Genomic DNA, 20,381 nt, shown 5'->3' with positions numbered 1-20,381 from the left:
GACATTGTGAATTATAGAGTAGCTTCGCTACTAAAAATATTATATCTTTTTTTCAATTTAACAAAACATTAGAGATTTTCATTATATATTATTTTTCATTCAATATCAAGTATAAAACGAATTTTAGGAGTCATTTAAAAAAAGTTTTCCAAAATTTAAAACAATTTTTCGTAGATAATTTAGAGGCTACTACTTGTGTAACAGTATAAAACTCTTGAAATAATGTCATGTAAATATTAAAATATCAAAATAAATACTTAAGCAGAGATGTCACTCTAAAAATCACTATGCCTGTCTGTCTAGCCGTCCGTATGTTCTCTATGGGAGAAAACAGTGATACACTCAGCTATCATATAAGCGGTACTTGCTTTCACTAATATCTACAAATGTACCACAGAAACCCAACCCATTTTTGTTGATGCTAAAAGAATCACATTTCAAGTCTTAAGCTATTAGAAATAATAACCCTTGCCTAACCTAACCTAAACTAAAACAAACTTTTGTGGGTTATAAGCGACATTAGGGAAACAAAAATTTTTATTTGCCATCAAAGTCTCACAGGGTCCAATAAGCGACTAAATCGATTTATTCGGTCTTTTTTTATGTGCTTCGCTAGGTTTTGTTAATTTGTCTTTCTTGTTTTTTTTTAACATAAAATTAAATATCAAAACAAAATATTTATACCTACATTTTTTCAAACAGATTACAAAATTAATCTTCTTATAAAAATGATTAACATTTTTTGTTGTTACATTTTAATTAATTTAACATAATATTAAATAACATTAGTGTATATTTAATAACATTCCCTTATTCATGATTTTATTTTAAAATGCGAAGCTTTTTCATATGTAAAGTCTGATCAGATTGTAAAAAATATCTTGTAATAGCCAGTAAGCTCTTTAGTTATGTAAAGATTTTATGACAAAAGGGGGGAAGGTGCAGTGGTTTAATGCACAACCCCCCCCCCCCCTTATTTTGCTATTTCCAACAACGGTTGTATGATTATATTATTTCTGTACATAAGAACAAAGTCAAGGATCTTTAGGGATAAGACAATGGCCGATAAATTGATATACATCCCCAATTATGACACACACAATTATGTCTTCTTTAGATCACAGTTAGTGGTTATTAAGTTTGAACACTCAACTTAATAAACCAACCAATCAAAATTCAGTAAAAGTCCCCAAAGTTGTTTAGCCAACGGATAAGAAATCGTTATTGTAAAACTTTGGAGACTAGTTTAATAAACAGCCTATGGAGCATTCTATCTCTGGATCAAAGTTGTTGAAACAAGAAGATTATCATACCTGCAACATTTTGTTAGACTTTGTCATAAGTTTGTCTAAGTGTTGAACCTTCTCCATGGTTGTTTCACTTTCCTCTATACTGCTTGCTGTGCTCGCCTCGTTTCCTTGCTCATCCTTAAAAAGTTTCTTAATTAGTAAGGAACCTAGGCAATATAGAAAGAAATACTTCCATTAAATTTTCAGATATTCGCTGAAGAGTTTCTAAATTAGTAAGGAACCTAGGCAATATATAAAGGGATACTTCCATTAAATTTTCAGATATTCGCTTAAGAGTTTCTAAATTAGAAAGGGGCCTTGCCAATATATAAAGGGATACTTCCATTGAATTTTCAGATATTCACTTGACAGTTTCTTGATAAGATAGGGGCCTGGCCAATATATAAGGGTATACTTCTATTGAATTTTCAGATATTCGCTTAAGAGTTTCATAATTAGTAAGGAACCTAGGCAATATATAAAGGGATACCTCCATTGAATTTTCAGATATTCGCTTAAGAGTTTCTAAATTAGAAAGGGGCCTTGCCAATATATAAAGGGATACTTCCATTAAATTTTCAGATATTCGCTGAAGAGTTTCTTGATAAGATCCTGGCCAATATATAAAGGTATACTTCTAATGAATTTTCAGATATAATATTCACTATACAGTTTCTTTATAAGTAAAACAAATATTGGAAAAATGTAGGTAATATTAATGAATTAATTATTGGACAACAGAGTTTTTCCATTTAAACAAACTAAAGGTTCTAGAAGTTTTATTAAATACTTTAAGTTAGGAGAAAGCTTTATAACAAGGATGACAACATCCATAAGTAGCAAAGCACAAAAATTTGTGGATGGGAATATGTACAAGTAGATTTAAGTGTATTTATTAAAATCAAGAATAGATTTATTGGAGAAAATAAACACGAAACCTTCTTTTATTTTGTATGAAGACTACGGTTAAAGTAAATTACATACTATGTGCGCATAACTATGGGAAAAATATTTTAATACTGTCATCGCAAAAAAGTTTGAAAATTGGACCAAAAATACCAAAGATAAGGGGAAATATGTAAATCATATAAAAATAGCCAAAACCCTGCTAAAAGGCAGTCTGACCGCAATGTTTATTTTCTTAAAATGACAGGAAATTTTATTTTGATATCTATAACTAGGGTTTGCAATCCGGATCCGGAATCAGGGATCCGGAATCCACACAATTTTGGAATCTGAATCAGGAATCCGTTTTTTAATAGCAGATTCGGATTCTTAATTGGTATGCTAAAATTAGCGTCTTGAGTTTTTACTTTCAACTCTCGCTTTTGAAGGCAAAGATTATCATCATTATATATAAAATCTTTTAGAATCTGGTTCGATTCTCAAAAATGAATCATAGAGAAGACCAAGAACATTAATTTTTAGGACATATGTAGCACTTTTAAAATTTTTTTAAAAAGTCTTTTAAAATACTGCTAGAATCCGGAATCCGAATCTGCCAAAAATAAGAATCCGGAATCTGAAAGTAATCTGCCACTCTTTTTGATGGATTCTTTTAAGAATCCGGAAACCGAATCTGGCCCAAAAATTCAACGTATTGCCATCATTATATAGATGAAAAAATTTTGAAAAATCTGACCATAAACACCAAGATATGGAGAAAAATATGAAATATATAAAAATAGCCTAAAACCTGCTAAAAAGCAGTCTGACCGCTATTGATGTTTAATAGTTAATTGTGCTCCATAATGATGGGAATGTTGTCAAAAAGTTTCAGCATTCTATCTTTTATAGGCGCTGAGTAAATCCCATTTCCCCCATAGCGTTACGGATGGATGGACTGAAGGACAGTCGGACTGATGGACAAAGTGAATATAGAGTAGCTTTGCTACTAAAAACTTGCCTAACAATTAATTTAATAGCGAGCAAACATTTAACAATAGTTTGCAAGTCTGTAAGTTATATGTAAGTTATATGTTCGATCATAACATTACAATTATTTGTCCAAAACTCAGTGAAAAATAGTTTATTTGTAATCCCCAGAAATCAGATTTAAAAGATCTTTCTATTTCAGGAAAACTAATGCATAGGTATACAAAAAAAATATGCAAATTTGGGTGTAAGTTTTTATATGTAAGGGAAACATAATATTAATAGAAGAATCCCTTTTTAAAACTTTTCTCTCATTTTTAAGTTTGATTCTGTTCAATAAACTTATTTGAAAGGGATTAATGCATTGATTATCATATATTAGCATTATCACTTAACTAATCTATTGAACTATGGTCCATTTGGAGCAGCCTCCAGTAAAAAGAATTAATAAAGAATATAATCATCTTTTAAAAACTACAAACAATATTTACTTTGTGAAATTATGAGTTTAATATCATGATTGTATATTTAGAGATTTCTCTTGAAATAACACTTTTTTTGAAATTCAATGGGTGCACTATTCCAACCCATTCCTTTTATGACATAATGACACTTGATACAAAAAAAGGGGAAGGATCCCCCCTGGGGGAGATTTTTTTAGTCATTATATCATAAAAGAAATGGGTTAGATTTGCAGGCCAAAATTGTTTGCATTTTGAGTTGGCGTACATATAAAAACTTACACCCAAAGAGGACTATTCACGAACCAGAGCAAGTGATTCTAAGCATCTTCCAGCATTGATTCATAGTATTTTTTTAGTCAATATACTAGGTTTATGTTTAATATTTTGTTTATTGACTAAAAAGTTAGGTTTCACCATGGTTTTATATGAAAAAACTTTGAAATGTAAAGCAATTTTTAAAGCAATATCATCAAATGCTTTGTTGAGTTCAAAGGACAAAATAAAATAACACTGCAGAAAAGCAACAAATATTGTAAATTGCAAAAGTACATTAATTAAACTGTTTACAAGTTACCAACCCTTATTCAAAATATACATTTTTAATTACAATAATTTATTTTGTGTCAAAGCTTTTAAACAACAGTTTGAACTCATCAAAACATTCGATGATATTGCACCAAACAATGTTTAACATTTCAAAGTTTTTTTCATAAAAAACCATGGTGAAACCTAACTTTTTAGTCGATAAAGCAAATATTAAACATAAACCTAGTATATTTACTAAAGAAATACTATGGGTCAATGCTGGAAGATGCTTAGAATCACTTGCTCTTGTTCGTGGATAGTCCTCTTTGTATATTTTTTAGTATTATTCAGGGTTGTCAAATTTGTTGGTCCTTTTGGGCATATAGGCACCCCCCGTTTTGGGGGGAGAAAAAAAGGGGAGGGGGTAAAAAAAAGGGGGGTGGGCCTATTTTTTGGGTAATATTAACTATTATATAAATTAGTAAGCTTTTTTTGTATCTAGAGAAGGATTTCACTAACCGCTGTACTGATATGGTTCTCCTTTTGAGTGGAGCTTTTATAGGTCCTGAGATGATTTAGGCTATTTTATTTCTAATAATAAGTCTTGGTATGGTTTTAGGCTATTTTATATCCTTTTATATGCTTTTTACGACATTTGCCCAAAAAGGGTGCCTAAAACCACTTTTGAGCAATTGGGCGGCCGTTATCGAAAAAAATGCTCAATATGACAACCCTGGGTGAAATACTTGTAATGTTATGATCGAACATATAAAAAACTTACCGACTTAAGCATTAGCTATACTTTTTAAAAATCTATACATTTAGTGTGACTATAACCAAAGGGCAGTAAACTTTGAACATGAGAAGGATAGAAGATACAAGAAGATTATTTCAAGTGTTAGCTTTGGGAATATTTCTTTTTCAAATGCAGAAATCATTTACCAAATACATGGATAGACCCATAGTCCAGCTAAATTCAAAGACAGATCTACGCAATATTGACAAACCTCTGATTTATCTTTGTCAAAATGGGCAATTTAGTAACACAAAGTCAAAAAGAATCGGCTACAACTTTATTGAAGACTTTATTGGGGGATATCTCAATGACAACTCTGAGGCTTTCTCATGGAAAGGTGTTGACAGATCTTCATCATTCAAAGATCTAACAGATAAACTATTTGATTACAACTACACTGATATTGACGTTGGTGAATACTATGACAGTGACTGGATTGAATATGATCTTGAAATGGAATTTATTACGGGATATGGATTTTGCCTGAGTTCAAAAATGATGTCACAAAATACATCCCACTTATATCTATCATCAACACAAAGTATAACATTTTTCTTGGTTGACCCAGAAAAACAAAACAAGATCAAAGGCTTCATTGGTGGAAATGCTAAAGGTTTATTTAAACCTAATTCAAATAGCATATATGATTATATTGTATTCAGATTGGACATAACTTTGCATGATTCACATATTCAGGATGGAACTAAATGTACTGACTATGCAAAGAAAGGGAGTAGTTATGGTGAATGCCTTCAGGATGCAATGCAAGATGAACTCATCAAGTTGTATGGATGTTATCCTCCCTGGTTTTTGAATGACACTGGTCTAACTTGTGAACAGGATAAAGAAATTAACATTCCAAACACAAAATCTAAAAAGAAGGCAATAGAACTAACATATATGCTTGTAACTGGACTTGATATAGAGGTTTTAAACAAGTGTCTTAAACCCTGCCTAACAATGGAACTTCAACTAAGAGAGTCGCATTTTGGATATTTAGGTAAACTTGCTAGGTCTACTACACTTAAAAGAGATTTAATATTACATGTACCTGAAATGATCAAGTTGACCACTGACAGAAAAAAGATATTTTAACATGCTAATCAGAGTTAATTTTAAAATTACCAATTTAATTAATTTTGGCCACAAAACTAAGACCTCTAAGTTTGCAGGCAGGGGTGTATATTCTGCACAAGATTTGTTTACCCTGTCTACAAATTTTTATATTCCCCCCCCCCACCCCCTAGTTTTTTCTCACCAAGTAGGGGGGAAATGGAAAAATATTTAAAGAACTCTATATTTTATTTATTTTATCCCTCCTACCATACATTTTTTTAGTTTTGTTTCACCAAGGAGGGGGGGAATGGAAAAAATGTTTTCAGTTTTCTAAATTTTTACATTTTTTTCCTCCAACCACTTATTTTTTAATCCCCCCCCCCCCTGAGCCGGGTCAATTTTAAAAATATACACCCCTGTTTGAATTGGTACCTAACGCTACTAATTCTAAAATATGTTTTCTAATCTAGATGACTTTGGAGGAGCTGAAGTTAAGATGGACAATGAGGTCACAGAAATCACAGATGCTTATGCTTATGACATGTTCAGTCTTGTGGTTGATCTAGGATCTGCTTTGGGGTTGTGGTTAGGTCTCAGTGCTATAAGCATATTTGATTACATTCTCTCTTTCTATGAAAGTATTAGGTACCAATACTTTCATTAATTTGGAACTTTCTATGGAAGTGTTGTGAGCAAAAATATGTAATACTAATCAAATCTCAACAAAACAAAACTGTAGGTGAAATCATCATTATCACTATAAAATGCTGGCGGCTATATGCCTCTAGGGTCACTTCAATTTTTCACTTCAAGTAAAAAAATTCTTTTTTAGTGGGCGCCATTTTTCTAGGGACGATTTCTTTTTGAGAAGGTGGAGGAACCCTCCACCAAAATAGTTATAAGACTTCACAGAAACTATCAGAAGCTAAATTGTTAAAGAGAGCCATATTGGTTTATCACAGATAGACATCCAGTTACTTTGAAAGAAGGTTATGAAATCAAGACAATTGGAACCCCTGTTTAATATTTGTCATTTCAATTTTGTGTTTATTTACGTTAGTAAATCATTTTATTAATATTTTTTTGGTCATCTTTAATAAATCTTTGAAGTATTCAGCTCAATATTTTCTTTTTTAGACTGAAATTGTAAGCAAAAACTCTCTGGACTAAAATACTAGATTTTAAAGAAAATACTTTTTAACCTTCATGCGTTGAATAAGCAGGGCCAGGCGTCCCTCAATATGATCCAGGTTTCTTGGCTCCAAAATTGTGGCTTTACTGGACAAGACAGAAACTGCCTCGGATAAGTTCTTTTTACCTAAATATTAAATGATTGAAGAATTTAAAAAAAATATTAAACCACTTTTTGATCATAATCAGTACCAACAGCTACCGGCTAGAACCGTTATAAGCGATAAAAAGTACTATGTGGAGATAGGTTTCGTGACTAATTTGCTCTTAAGATAGCAAAAATATGGCAAAACGGCTGAGCCGCCAGCCGTTAGCCGTTACTTTTCCAACTTTTTGTTCGATTTAGTGAAAATAGACCTACCAAGGATTATTCATTATTCAGATCGAAATTCGAATTCTAAGGGCCATTTAATCATTGATTAGAGATGGTTGCATTAACTCCCCCCCCCCCCCCTTTAGAAATATAGTTAGTTACTTGGAGATGTAACATCATCACAGGATAAATGTCCCCAAGAATTATTATATATAAAATATATCTTTGCTTTTCATTTATATGCATGTGTATCTACGTGTCCAAATGGATACTATTAGAACATTTGAAAAATGTCAATAATTTTCAGAGAAGGCTTAAAGTGTTCTGATATAAAAGGGTTTATCAGCTGTAAATTTGGCGAAGTGCTTTGCCCAAACCCTGTACTAATGGCGAGAAACTAAAAATGCTTCAATCAACCTCCCCCCCCCCCCTTCCCCCAAAAGTTTTAACGTACTTTTATTTATAATTGAGTTCTAGACTACAGTCTCTTCTGAGACAAAGAAACTAGAAACAAATAACCAAAGAGTCACCTGTATCCACGCGAATATTATCCAGATCCTCCTTATTCTCTCCCAGACACGCCTCCAGAGCGGTCAACCTGTCCACCAGCCTCGCCAGTTCACTACCTGTCTGCAGAGATTGGGTCGAGGGCTTCATCAATAGGCTGTACTGAAAATTAGAATATATCTTAAGATATGTAGAATAGAAGACAGGGTTTTCATTGAAATACATACCTAGGTTAATTTCCTTTAATATGTTAAGAAGCTAAGGTTTCCTACAAGGTGTTACATTTGACGGAGAAGCCTTTGCTATTAGAATAAGGATTGTCAAACCGAAGCAAAGGAATAGTTTTAAAAACTTCTATAACTCAATAGACTTCTAAGATTATTTGATTCTTACCATCTTAGTACACTTAAGTTTCACTCTCATAAACAATCATAAAACAGTTTTACTGTAGTGTTACTGAAAAAAGAAACGATTTGCAAAAGAAATAGTTGCATGAAGTGCAATTCAGAAAAATGATTTTAAGCATAAGTTACAAGTATACAATCAGACATATACTTTTTTGGATTTCAATAAATATGTAACAAACAATTAGACATCACTAATTTAGTCGTCAAGCTGTTTTTTTTCTTCAAAATAAGCCAAAATTGCATATGTCACAAGAATACGATTTTCAAGTATTGATTTTTTTAACTACCTACATGGTAGAAAATTTAAATTCTTTCAAATGTTTGTTCTTTAAATGTAGTTTAAACCATTGAACAGGAAAAATTATCCAGTTCACTAAATTCAAGCTTAAATGCATTTCGTGCAACTAGCCCTTTACACATTGTGTGTAGGTGATTTCACTTCTTGTCAATGATATAATCCTTACTTGAAGCTGGTGGCTTTTGAGTTGTTCTGCCTGTGCTGTGTTATTACTATCTGCATTTCTCTCTGTCAGCTTCATATTCTTAATCTGATTCACAAAGTTATGGTTATTCATTAATGGATATGAAATACTATTATATTAAGAAGTTAGGATTTATGGTCTCTTTGTTAAGGTATCGATAACCATGTGACAATTAAAATTAGGGTTGGGCCGGATATCCGGTCATTTTCAATATCTGGCCGGATACCGGATATTCAAACTATCCGGTTACATGATATCCGGCTGATTTTTAACGCCGGATATCCGGTAAATTGCCGGATATCGAACGTTGGCCAGATATCTGGCATTAGAAATCATCCGGATATCTGTTATCCGGTATCCGGCCAAAAAAGTATCTGGTCCAACCCTAATTAAAAAAAGTTACATTCAGGATAACGATGCCAAGTGAAGCTATAGACGATATCAAATAAGAACTATTTCAAACAGCCCCACATGACAAGTGAGCTGTTGGTATCATGAAGAAGTGGACGGGGACGGAGAGACTTTCCTCACAGGTAGTTAAAATAACAGATGCCAAGCAAGAGGGAGGTCATTTTCTAGTAAATCCCGTAAAGGTGTGTGTTATAAGGCCTAAAAATAGTAGTAGAACGATAAGGTGCTCTATATATTTGTATTCCCTATTGAATAGAACAATAGGGAAATTTTTTTTTTTTTTTTGATAACCGTACCTGGAATATCTTAAAATAATACGAAATTTCTATCAAATGCTTTGTTTGGCTCAAACTGATAAAAATTTAAAAAAAATATAATTTTAATAATAATGTTTTCTATAGGTACAAGGTAAAGGTTAAGAACAATCTATACCATTAAACAAAGGACCTTGTACCTGTAGAAAACATTATTATTATAATTATATTTTTTTTTAATTTTTGTCAGTTTGAGCCAAACAAAGCGTTTGATAGAAATTTCTTATTTTTTAAGATATTCCAGGTATGGTTATCAAAAAAAAAAAAAAAATTTCCCTATTGTTCTATTCAATAGGGAATACAAATATATAGAGCACCTTATCGTTCTACTACTATTTTTAGGCCTTATAACACACACCTTTACGGGATTTACTAGAAAATGACCTCCCTCTTATTTAATATTTATTTATATTAAAAGATATCAAAATATATTTATCTGTTAATCTTATTTGATGCATTGTTTATCATTTGTTACTTTTCAATTACAGAATAAGTAAATGTTTCTGGGCTTTTGTTTTAGCTCAATATAAACCGATAACAAGTGTTGTTTAGTTTCGGAATAGAGATGCAAATGTTGGTTTTAATCTTAATGTAGGACACCTGCCAGTTTATCACTGCGCTACCACTTCAAACCACTCAATCGATTAAATTTTTCTATTTTAGGGAAGGAACAAATAGGTCCTGGAATTGACAATTTATTTCCTATATTAATGTCTTAGAATGGTTAGTACTATTTTTGGCCTCTCCCTCCCCCTTTAAGTACAGAGACCTTATATCAATGCTAGGGGAAAAGGATAAGCAAGGATTATAGGGGGGTACTTCCTAATATATATAAAGTAATAAGCTTTTTTTGTCTGTAGCGAAGGATCTCGCTAACCGCTGAACCGATATGGTCTTCCTTTACTGTGTAGCTACATATTGGTTTTGGGATGGTTTTAGGCTATTTTATTTTTATAAAATGGCTGGGAAGGTACGGTTTTAGGCTATTTTCCTGTCTTCCACCTTTCTTCGAATATAGAGTCCCTAGAAGCTAGGGTAGCATTCGCTGGTCTATAGTTAAAGCATTTAGTTCAATTAGACAGCCAAAAGGTTGCAAGGTTAAATGTAACACTTTGTTTTAAGGGTTTTTGAATAGTTTCCTTCCCCCTTAATTGTAAATTAAAAAACTCTAGAAAAAAAAACATTTTATAAAAAGAATTGAGAATGAGATGAATTGATAATAAAAGATTACGACTTAAATCCCCATTGGGGGCGAAGAAATTGAAAAATGGGGACGAAAGTAATTACTCTGCAAAACAATGACGTAAACCTAGAAAATTTATGACATACCAAAATTTTCTACATTCATTTATATCTCAATATATTAATTGTTTTATTTATGAATGCCAAATGTATTAATTGTATTAAAAGCAATGGTTTTCTACATCAAAGGTCGATCTGTGCGGATAGTTCTAATTATTTAGGCATGTTAAAATCATAGAAACGACAGCAAACTTTTCATGATAAATACCTAATAATAAAATTAATATATGAAAGCATTCATGTGCGAATGAAAAGGAATTAATCATAATTTAGCTGGATTTTTTTTGGGAATTACATCAAAACTAATATATTTATCATAAATAACAAATGAAAAGATGTAACCCACGCAGATAAACATAAATGTCACAGCTATATGAATAGAATGATATTAACATATAAACAAGGATGACAACATCCATAAGTAGCGAAGCACAAACAAAAATCAGTAACAAGGTATTGACGAACACAGTGGCCAAGAAAAAGAGAGAAAAAGGAAGAAGAACATGTAAATACAAGATATTATGATTGATAGGTATAAAATCACGAAATTGTGGGTTCTGCTATTTCTTCAGCTATCAAAAGTAAACAAACACACTTTGTTCTGACAAAAAGTGTGTTTTTGTTTAACTTCTTTCATAAAGTTTACAAAAAATCTAAATGTATTTGATAATGAATAACATCCCTGATTAATTTCATTAGTGAGATGATCCCTGAGCGCCACTTGTGGATTGGTCATACTATTTAAAGCTTCAGCACCGATCACATCCTCCATTCTGTTACAATAAAGTCACAGTGTCAGACATTTTAAGTTCTAGGGTTGGGAGAGATTCTTTTTTTGGCCGGATATGCGGCTGATTTTTAATGCCGGATATCCGGAGCTGGCCAGATATCAAGCCAACCTTCGATATCCGGTAAATTACCGGATATCCGACTGGATATTCGGATATTGAAAATGGCTTAATATCCGGCCTTAAAATAATTTTAACCGGGAAGGGAAAGGATATTGGCGGTTAAATTCATCACAATTTACGTATCCTGTACCGAAGGATCTCGCTAACCGCTGAACCGAGATAATATGGTTCTCCTTACAGGTCCTGGGAAAATTTATAACTTTGAAGGGGAGGGTACCTGCATCACCATCCCAGAAAAAATGACATCCCCATACAAAATTTTTTTTATGTAATTAGGGGTAGGTAGGTATAAGAAAAATAATTTTACAAGTTTTAATCAAATACCTATATTGAAAATATGTAATGGAATGTATTTATAATAGCCTAAACAGTCTTTCCTAAGTTCCAGAAGACACTTGTGAAGTAGATCCACCTGTCCAGCCAAACTCTCTAGGCTGGCTCCATCAAGATCAGCTTGGTTCGCTGCTTTAGCTGCCTACAATAAATTAGGATTATCTAGAGAAGAATCATAGTACTGTCAAAGGCGCCGCTACTCTTAAACGAGGGTATATCCAAGCGTCTGTCAAACGTTCAAAAATCTACATATAAAAGTAACAGGATGTAAATATGTCGGTCTGATTGTACCAAAAGCATTTCATTAACCGCTGCAGGGCCGATATGCTTCTCCTTAACATTGATTTTTTCATAGGTCAAAGGAAGATTTATAGCTATTATAGACCTCAAATATTACAAGAAAAATCACTGGAAAAAATCTCCCCTCCTTACAGAATTTTTTTTGTTTTCTTCAACTTTTAAAAACTAAAATGTTTAGTGTTTAGTCGAATCCTCCTCCCTTTTAGTAACGCTAGAGTCTTCATTGGGCGTAGCCGCTTCTAGAGCAAAATCAATTGACAACAGTCTTTTATAATTACAAAGGAAATTTTTTGGCTTTAAACAAAGGACCAAATTTTAATTTAGCAAAGGAAGACATATATGATATAAAGCTAATATTAACGTCAATAACTCGTTATAAAATCATACATTTGGTATCTTTCCAAATGATTAAAACCATTCAAAGTAGTGTTATATATTCATTATTTGATATTTTATGGCTTAATTACTTTTTCAATGGTCTCATTTTGAAGAGTTTCCTTCAGAAAACACATGTCTTGTATTTGTTAATGAATAAATGTATGTGCTCTAGACGATATCACAGGTTGTGTTGTGTAATGAGTTCTTATTATTTGAAAAAAAATTAAGCATATCCTTTACAGCGTAGCTACATTATAACTCGAGTTTATCCTTTCACAATAGTGGTGCGGCTTCTCTATAATTAATGTATGTCCATCAGAGTTACCATTATTTTTTTTTGTAAAAGTAAACGTATTATTGTTTGACATGTGTTATGTTCAAAGGGGATTTATGTAGGAAAAAACCATGTCAAACTTTCCAATCCCCTTAAAAAAAATTAAAACTTCCTCTCTCCCCCCCCCCCCCCCTTTTTTAAAATTTTCTAGTACGGGGAGGATTTCGGTTTATATAAAGTGATTTAATAAGAAAAAAAGGCGTTCTTCTCTTGAAAATTTGGGTAACCCTCCCCCACCCCCCTCCCGACAACGAACAACTATTTTAGTTAAGGTTAAGTTATAGGCTAGGGAGCCAAGCGCTGCGGCTAGGCAGGCAAGGGGGTCGAGCGCTGCGGCTAGGGAGGCTAGGGACCCGAAAGCTGCGACCAGAGTTGTTCGTTGTCTAAGAGGATATTACTAAAAAAAATCCAACCTCCTTTTTCTATTCCATAAATAATCCTAAGACAACATGTATTATCAACCTATCAAGGCATGATATGTATAATTTTCAAAAATTAAATAATAGGAGGGTACCTACTAAAATAAAGGTACTAAGAAAGAGAGGGAATGTCTGATTGAGCCAATAGGAGAATCGCATCGGAATTTACATTGGATCTCATTGGTTGAAATTATGTACACATTTTCCTACGAAGGCATGTTTTTTTTCATTTCATACATACATAAAAGTCAGCTGTTAACAGTATATTTTCTTAGTAGAAAGCTTTGCGGAATCAGAATTAATTGCCCAAAAATTTCGTTTACAATTTGAAAGCTTGAAACAAAGTTGGATTCTTAAAAAAAAAGTTAGGCTGGCAACTCGTTGGTGAGGCAAAATTATTTTTGTGAAAAATCCTCCAAAATCGAATAAAAAAATTTACAAAAATGAAATAAAATCTTAAGAGGGTTATTAACATATGATTTTGTTTAATTTTTGTAGATTTTTAAAGTGCTTTTGGATGATTTTTCACAAAAATAATTTTGCCTCACTATCGAATAGCGAGTCTATCATTTTTTAAGAATCCACATCAGCTTGAGTCGAAAGTAAACAATACTTTTGTCTGCTAGGAATGTTCTCTCTTAGATTTGACGAAAAAAGGGTTCAGAATATTCTTCTACTCTTCTATTTCTATTCCTACTAAGAAGTTTTATATACCTGAATTTCTTCGATTAATTCTCTGATTTCACAGTTAAGCCTTTGGTATTTTTTCACTGCAGTCTCTTCCTCTTTTGGTTTGTTTTCACCTCTCCAAACAACGTAACCTTTTCGTCGACAATTCCTAAAGATAAATCAGTTAATTGGGTTATTCATAAACATTAACACAAATCTGAATTGTGATTAGCTAGGTAGTTAACAATAAAAATACATTAAAAAGCACCTATCTTTTTAGAACTTAAATCTCAGGTAGAGGTATCGCATCAGGTGTAAAAAGGACGTTTTTTTTATAAAGTCAAATGTCGCAGTTCCTTTAGAAATTGTAATTGCTATTTTATTAGTTGCCATTTATAAAGCAATGCTGAATATTGGACAATGAGAAACAGAATACGGAGCGCAGTCTCTTTTTAGATATGTACAAACCTTCTTATAAGAACTAACCTAATAGTATCAGAAAAGTCAACTTTGGAGTTATCAACAATACTGCCTTGAAATCTTGAAAATGCTTGGTTGGTCGTTACATCCAGGGTCTCTATCACATCTGATTCTTCAACTAGAAAAAATATTATAAGGTACCTTACGTAATCTTATTAATTCTAACAAAAAAAACGTCTTAGCTCAGTGGTAACGCACAGCTACGGCGGACAGATTTCTAGTTCAAGTCCCCATGTGGCAATGCGAATTTCTCAGCCGCAATACATTAACGCAACTTACTCTATGATTTATTATCTTTGAGCTCGGGAAGGGGTGAGCAGGGGCTACAGGTGGTGTGAGAAAGTCTCGTGGTCTGGGAACAAGAGAAGTTTAAACATAATTTGAAAAAGATGATTGTACCTATGAAAAAAGGAGCTTTGGTACCTTTTATTCCTTGATCACGAGATATCGACATAAACAAACCACCGGCTAAGCCACCCTTGATTATTAAACCTACCTGGAAAATAGTACTGATCAGATTCTGGAAGATCTGAGGTTTCAAACACCTCCGACGTTTCCATAACTATACCAGGTTTCAATGTTGACACCATTTTGGAGATACTTGTTTTATATCTGTAATGTACAATATTATATAAAAACAAACGTATATTAATTAAAACATTTAAAAATAAATTGCATGATTTTTTTTGTTTCTGGTAGATGTGTATACTACAGATTATAATCAAGAAGGGAGGAGACAATGGACTAAAAATTATCTAATGTCTAACGTTTTAATAAAAATCATCTTTTAATTGTTGATTTTAAATATTTAAGTAATTAATAATGCTATGTATATTGATGTTTGAATGTATGGTTTTGGTACAAATTAACTAATCAATTTCTCCTCTAATCTCGACTTATTCCTAGGGCCCTCATGACACCTTGTTAATTAAAGTAAGAATATGAAAAAAAGATTTGGACACCTATAACTTTATACCTATCTGAGATGTATTTAGACACACTTTGGTCGAAGAACTATAATTCATATATTTACCAAATTAATTTTACTTAGTACATAGAAAAAAGATTTTAAAACACTAAATTAATTTTAACATCCTTAGATTTATAGGAATACTGAAATTTTAAACCAACCAAGTTAATAAAACTTAAAAGGACAAATAATTATATTCTATTTTTTCTTTTAATTGTTCAAAATTTATGAAATAATAAACTTAAATGTTTAATTTATAATTTAAATAAATGTTTATTTACTTCCTGACTAAATGTGTCTGCTACATGGGGGGCTCTAATTTCACATTCAAGCAAAGTTGCCGCATTTTTATCATTTTATTTTCATAGATTTTTCTTATTTTATTTTCGTAGATTTTTGCTCGTAAATAGTGCTATTTCTTATTTGAAGAATCAATATTTCAATTCTAATAATTAATGTCTTAACCTGTATTTATTCTATTTAATATTTAATGTAAAAACTTAGAAATAAATATTTATGATTTATTTTTAATTTTTTGTTTTGGCAACTTAGCTTTCCACACCCTACTCAGGATCTTTGTGAAAATACTTGCTAGACAAAATTTCCCAACTTTTTTCTTGTGTAACAAAAAATATTGATAAGTTGTTATTTTCTTTATTTAATATTTTTATGTTCTAGAAAAGGAATCTTTCTTTTTCATAAATAATTAAAACATTATCAGACCAAATTCTTTTCCTTAATAACTCTAACAGGAGAAAAAAAGAAGAGAATTTAAGTCTATTATTCTAAGTAAAAGCGGGCTTTCTTTTCATAATTAGCTGCCGTATATAATGATGATGTAATATTATTAATGTCTTGGTTCACTGAAACTGAGAAAAATCTATTAAAAATCTAGTATAAATGCCTATGCAAGCACAATTACACTTTTTTAAAATTATATCCTTATAAAGATTTTCCGGTTATTGCCCAACTATAGGATTTTTTTTCACTAAAAATTTTAAGTTTTCTAAATATAGTTGTTATATAAAGCAAAAAATCTTTACTTGATTATTTAAGTTTCTTTTATTATTTCTTCCCTCATATTTTTAAGACTAAACTTTTTTCCTTTAATTATCATATTCATTTATGCATAATTATCTCGCAGTGCAGAGAAATGCGCGAAAAAGGTCTATTTTGCGCGTTTTTTCTTCAGTGAAGCTTTCCCTGTGCATCATTGGATCTTGGCTATTCCAGATTATTTGTAGCCTTCTTATACCGCTTATAAATGGTGTGCGGGTATGATCTGTACGATCAGCCGTTTTGCAGCTAGCAGCCTTTTAAACTCATAGATTGTTGGCAATATTCGTTACCAGCAATATTTTACCGTGAACTGCAGTAGATCCTAAAATTCTATACAAGAATTGAAGAAGTACAGTAGAATCTTTGAATTAGAATTTCCCTGTAAATTAAATAGCAAACGTTATACTTGATTTATTGGTTGAGACATCAATCAGCCTCTAACGAAACCCCCATATATAGCCCCTTTACCCCCCCAACTCCTTCCCTCCTACTGGATGAACAAACTTACTAATAAATGAGTTGCATGTTATCTAGCTAACAAAATTAACGACAATTTTACGACGTATTTTTCATATCCATTACTTGCGGTTGCGCTCCTAGCATCTAGAGGCAATGTATTCAAAGTGCAGAAAGAGGCTGCTAGAAAAATAGCTCTAAACCATCACAAGATTTAACTAAAAATGAAATAGCCTAAAACTATCACGGGAAATATATGTGCAGCATGCCTAAAACTGAAAAACCGAAAAGTTTAGTAGTTATTGAGATCTTAAGCTTCAGACAAAAAAAATCTTTATTACTTTATATAATAACTAGCGCCCCTAGTATCCAGGGGCTCTATATTCAAAGGAATATTATAAGAGCACAAAATAGCAAAAAACGATACCCACTGTTTATATATATTTAATAGCCTAAAACCATCCCAGGACCTATAAGAAACTTTCATATAAAGGAGGACCATATCCTTCGCTACAGACAAAAAGCTTACTACTTTATATAATAGGATACTAGAGGATAGAGGCGGACCCGTAAAATTGTTTCACCTTTTCTATCTATTTTAAAATCAACATTTTTTTTTCGCCGATAGATGTTGTTAGTCAAGTTTTAAGCTAATTGAATTGCAAAAAAAGTCCACAGGGCGACGTTTTTTTTATTTTGTCGATTTCTCTGGGAAGGGTGGTGGTACCCTCCCCTAAAATAGTTATAAACCTTCCCGGGACCTATGAGAAGCTACCCTGTTAAGGAGAACCCGATCGGTTCAGTGTGGTTAGCGAGATCCTTCGTTACAAACAAACAAACAGACAGACGGACATCGTTCTACTTTGTATTATAGATATACACATACGTAGATCTTGTATTATTAGGTCACCTTTTCACCATGTCCTGTTGTTACCCTCAAAATGAAAACAAAACAAATCTAAAATAACAAAATGGAAATGAGATTCTAAAATCCCCATTTATTTTAATATCCTTTATTCCCTCTCTGAGCCCGGGGTCTTACCTCCTTTTATTTTTCCCTCCCATCCCATAATTCGGGACAGGGGCATTTTTTCTCAAAAACAAACAAACAATGGGTTAGGTGAGGAAACGGTCTATAAGAGCCCTAAAAGGGTTCAAGTTCCGTGATGAAACAAAAACAAAATTAGGCAGGGTTAGGGACTTGCTTTGACAGTCATCCAATTATAAAGCCGGCACGGATAAAATTGTCGAGCTGCTTGCTGCGGATACATGAATTTCCGTCCACAAAATTTAGTCGGTCAGTCTTAAAAATCAGACTAAAATTGTGCAAATTTAATGCGTTTTTTATATCACGGCTGATGCGGCTATATAACTGCATATTTTATGGAATTTGAAATCTGAGTTACTGCCGATGTCAACTACCAATAAAAAAAACTTACTTTTCTTAAACTTTTTTTTTCAGAATATTTGTCTGCGAAGCATAAATAAGTGGTAATGAAATTCAGGCGCTGCCTTTAATAAGTATTAAGGCGGGTACATGTAATATATCTATTTATACATAAAAAAAACAAGGAAGTTAACATGCTCATTTATTTTAAGCGTAGCTGTTTGAATTTGTTGCCAATATTCCTTTCATTGTTATAACCCCAATCTCCCCTTCCCCCCTTATCATTCAATCATTTTTTTTTAATTTTAAGAATAAGTCTTTTGGCGAGGTTAGACTAAGAGCCCCGCAGGGTTTGTTTGATATTGCAAAAGAAATTTAATATATGGAACATATCCTTATACTAAAGTAACAGGATGTTTGTCTGTTTGTTTGTCTGTGTGTCTCTACCGAAGGATCTCGCTAACCGCTGAACCAATCGGGTTCTTCTTAACAGGGTGGGAAAAAAATCTAAAATAAGAAATTGGGTTATCAAATTCAACTCCCTCCTCCTAAAGTGCCCCTAGAGGCCTCTTGGGGCGTAGCCGCTAGTGAGTTTAAAAGAGATAGAGAAATATTAAACAAAATAAATAAACTGACGCTGTTTTGTAAATTCAGACAAGAAACGGTCTAACTGTAGAGTAGCCACTCTATACTGATATATTCATTTTGATGTTGTTTAACCCTACGCATGAATTTGTTACCATATGTTGTTAACTTATGTATTCATAGGGCACACCGATTTTGAGTCTAGTGACGTCTAAGTCCAGGGACGTCAAAGCTTTTTATTTTGAGGTGGGTAATATAAAGTATTTAAAAATTGAGGGGGGGGGGAATAAGGGGTCACAAAGTTTGAGGGGGGTATCACCCATTTACCCCTAACCTATATGAGACGCAATTATTTATGCAATACAAGAAAAAATAACCACTCGAATACTACTTCTAAAATTTAATTAATATATTTGTTTGAGGAATCTCTTAATTTTATATATTAAAATCAGTAAAAAAAAACACATATTAGTAAAACTCGAAAAAATCCTATTTTCAAATTAAACATATACAGTCCTTCTATTTCATGAAGAAACATAAATTAAAAAATTTCTATAAAATCGACCCACTCTGTTATGTAAGCCATTATGTAAATGAAGTATGGACCTCGAAAGCCTAGAAATTTAGACATCCCAAATTAATTCACGAGCTAAAGGATTTAGAAACAGTTGCGCCAAAAATCTTCATGTTCTTTTTAGTAGAGCAGCTACCCAATAATTAAGATGTATCCGTTGGATAGACAGTCTCAGTTCAGCCGAAGCTTTTATATAATTAGAGTCTGTCCGTCCGTGACGGTTAGCTTTTTTGTGTAACGGTTAGCTCTTTTCGTTAAGTTAGACAAGATTATGATTTAAGAAGCGTAACTACTCTATAAGCGTTACAAGAAAGTCAGGACGTCTGTTTAAAACATGTTGATTTTAAACTTTTTAACAACAAATTTGAATGTGATAAAATTATCCGAAGAATCGGATTTTTGGAAAACTGATTCCTAGGACAACAAAGTACAATGTTATTAGCGAAGCATCTCTATAATCAAGTCCTAAAAACGTAAGTATGGCCTTAAACATTATCCTGTATTAATGCATTTTTTCAACAAATTTACTGACAATTTTGATACGACATTTATACATTTATGTTCTGATTATTCATTTCTTACATACTTACAAGT

At 32.4% G+C, this 20,381-nt stretch overlaps 1 protein-coding gene across 1 annotated transcript in view; it reads right to left on the bottom strand.

The window, feature by feature from the left end:
- Nucleotides 1-15,368, bottom strand: part of LOC145324694 (dynactin subunit 2-like) — a 28,186-nt gene extending 12,818 nt beyond the window's left edge. The window contains exons 1-9 of the mRNA XM_080167287.1: nt 15,253-15,368; nt 14,763-14,874; nt 14,322-14,445; nt 12,224-12,318; nt 11,621-11,708; nt 8,888-8,977; nt 8,040-8,178; nt 7,208-7,323; nt 1,314-1,427 (exon numbers count right to left, since the gene is read on the bottom strand). Coding sequence (XP_080023413.1) covers nt 1,314-1,427; nt 7,208-7,323; nt 8,040-8,178; nt 8,888-8,977; nt 11,621-11,708; nt 12,224-12,318; nt 14,322-14,445; nt 14,763-14,874; nt 15,253-15,346 — 972 coding nt within the window. The 5' untranslated portion in view covers nt 15,347-15,368. The remainder of the gene's footprint in view (nt 1-1,313; nt 1,428-7,207; nt 7,324-8,039; nt 8,179-8,887; nt 8,978-11,620; nt 11,709-12,223; nt 12,319-14,321; nt 14,446-14,762; nt 14,875-15,252) is intronic.
- Between the last annotated feature and the right edge of the window lie 5,013 nt (nt 15,369-20,381).

This window comes from Acartia tonsa, chromosome 7 (genome assembly GCF_053477335.1).
Source record: "Acartia tonsa isolate MP-2025a chromosome 7, ASM5347733v1, whole genome shotgun sequence".
NCBI classification, from domain to species: Eukaryota; Metazoa; Arthropoda; class Copepoda; order Calanoida; family Acartiidae; genus Acartia; species Acartia tonsa.
This window is presented reverse-complemented; position numbering and strand designations above follow the sequence as displayed.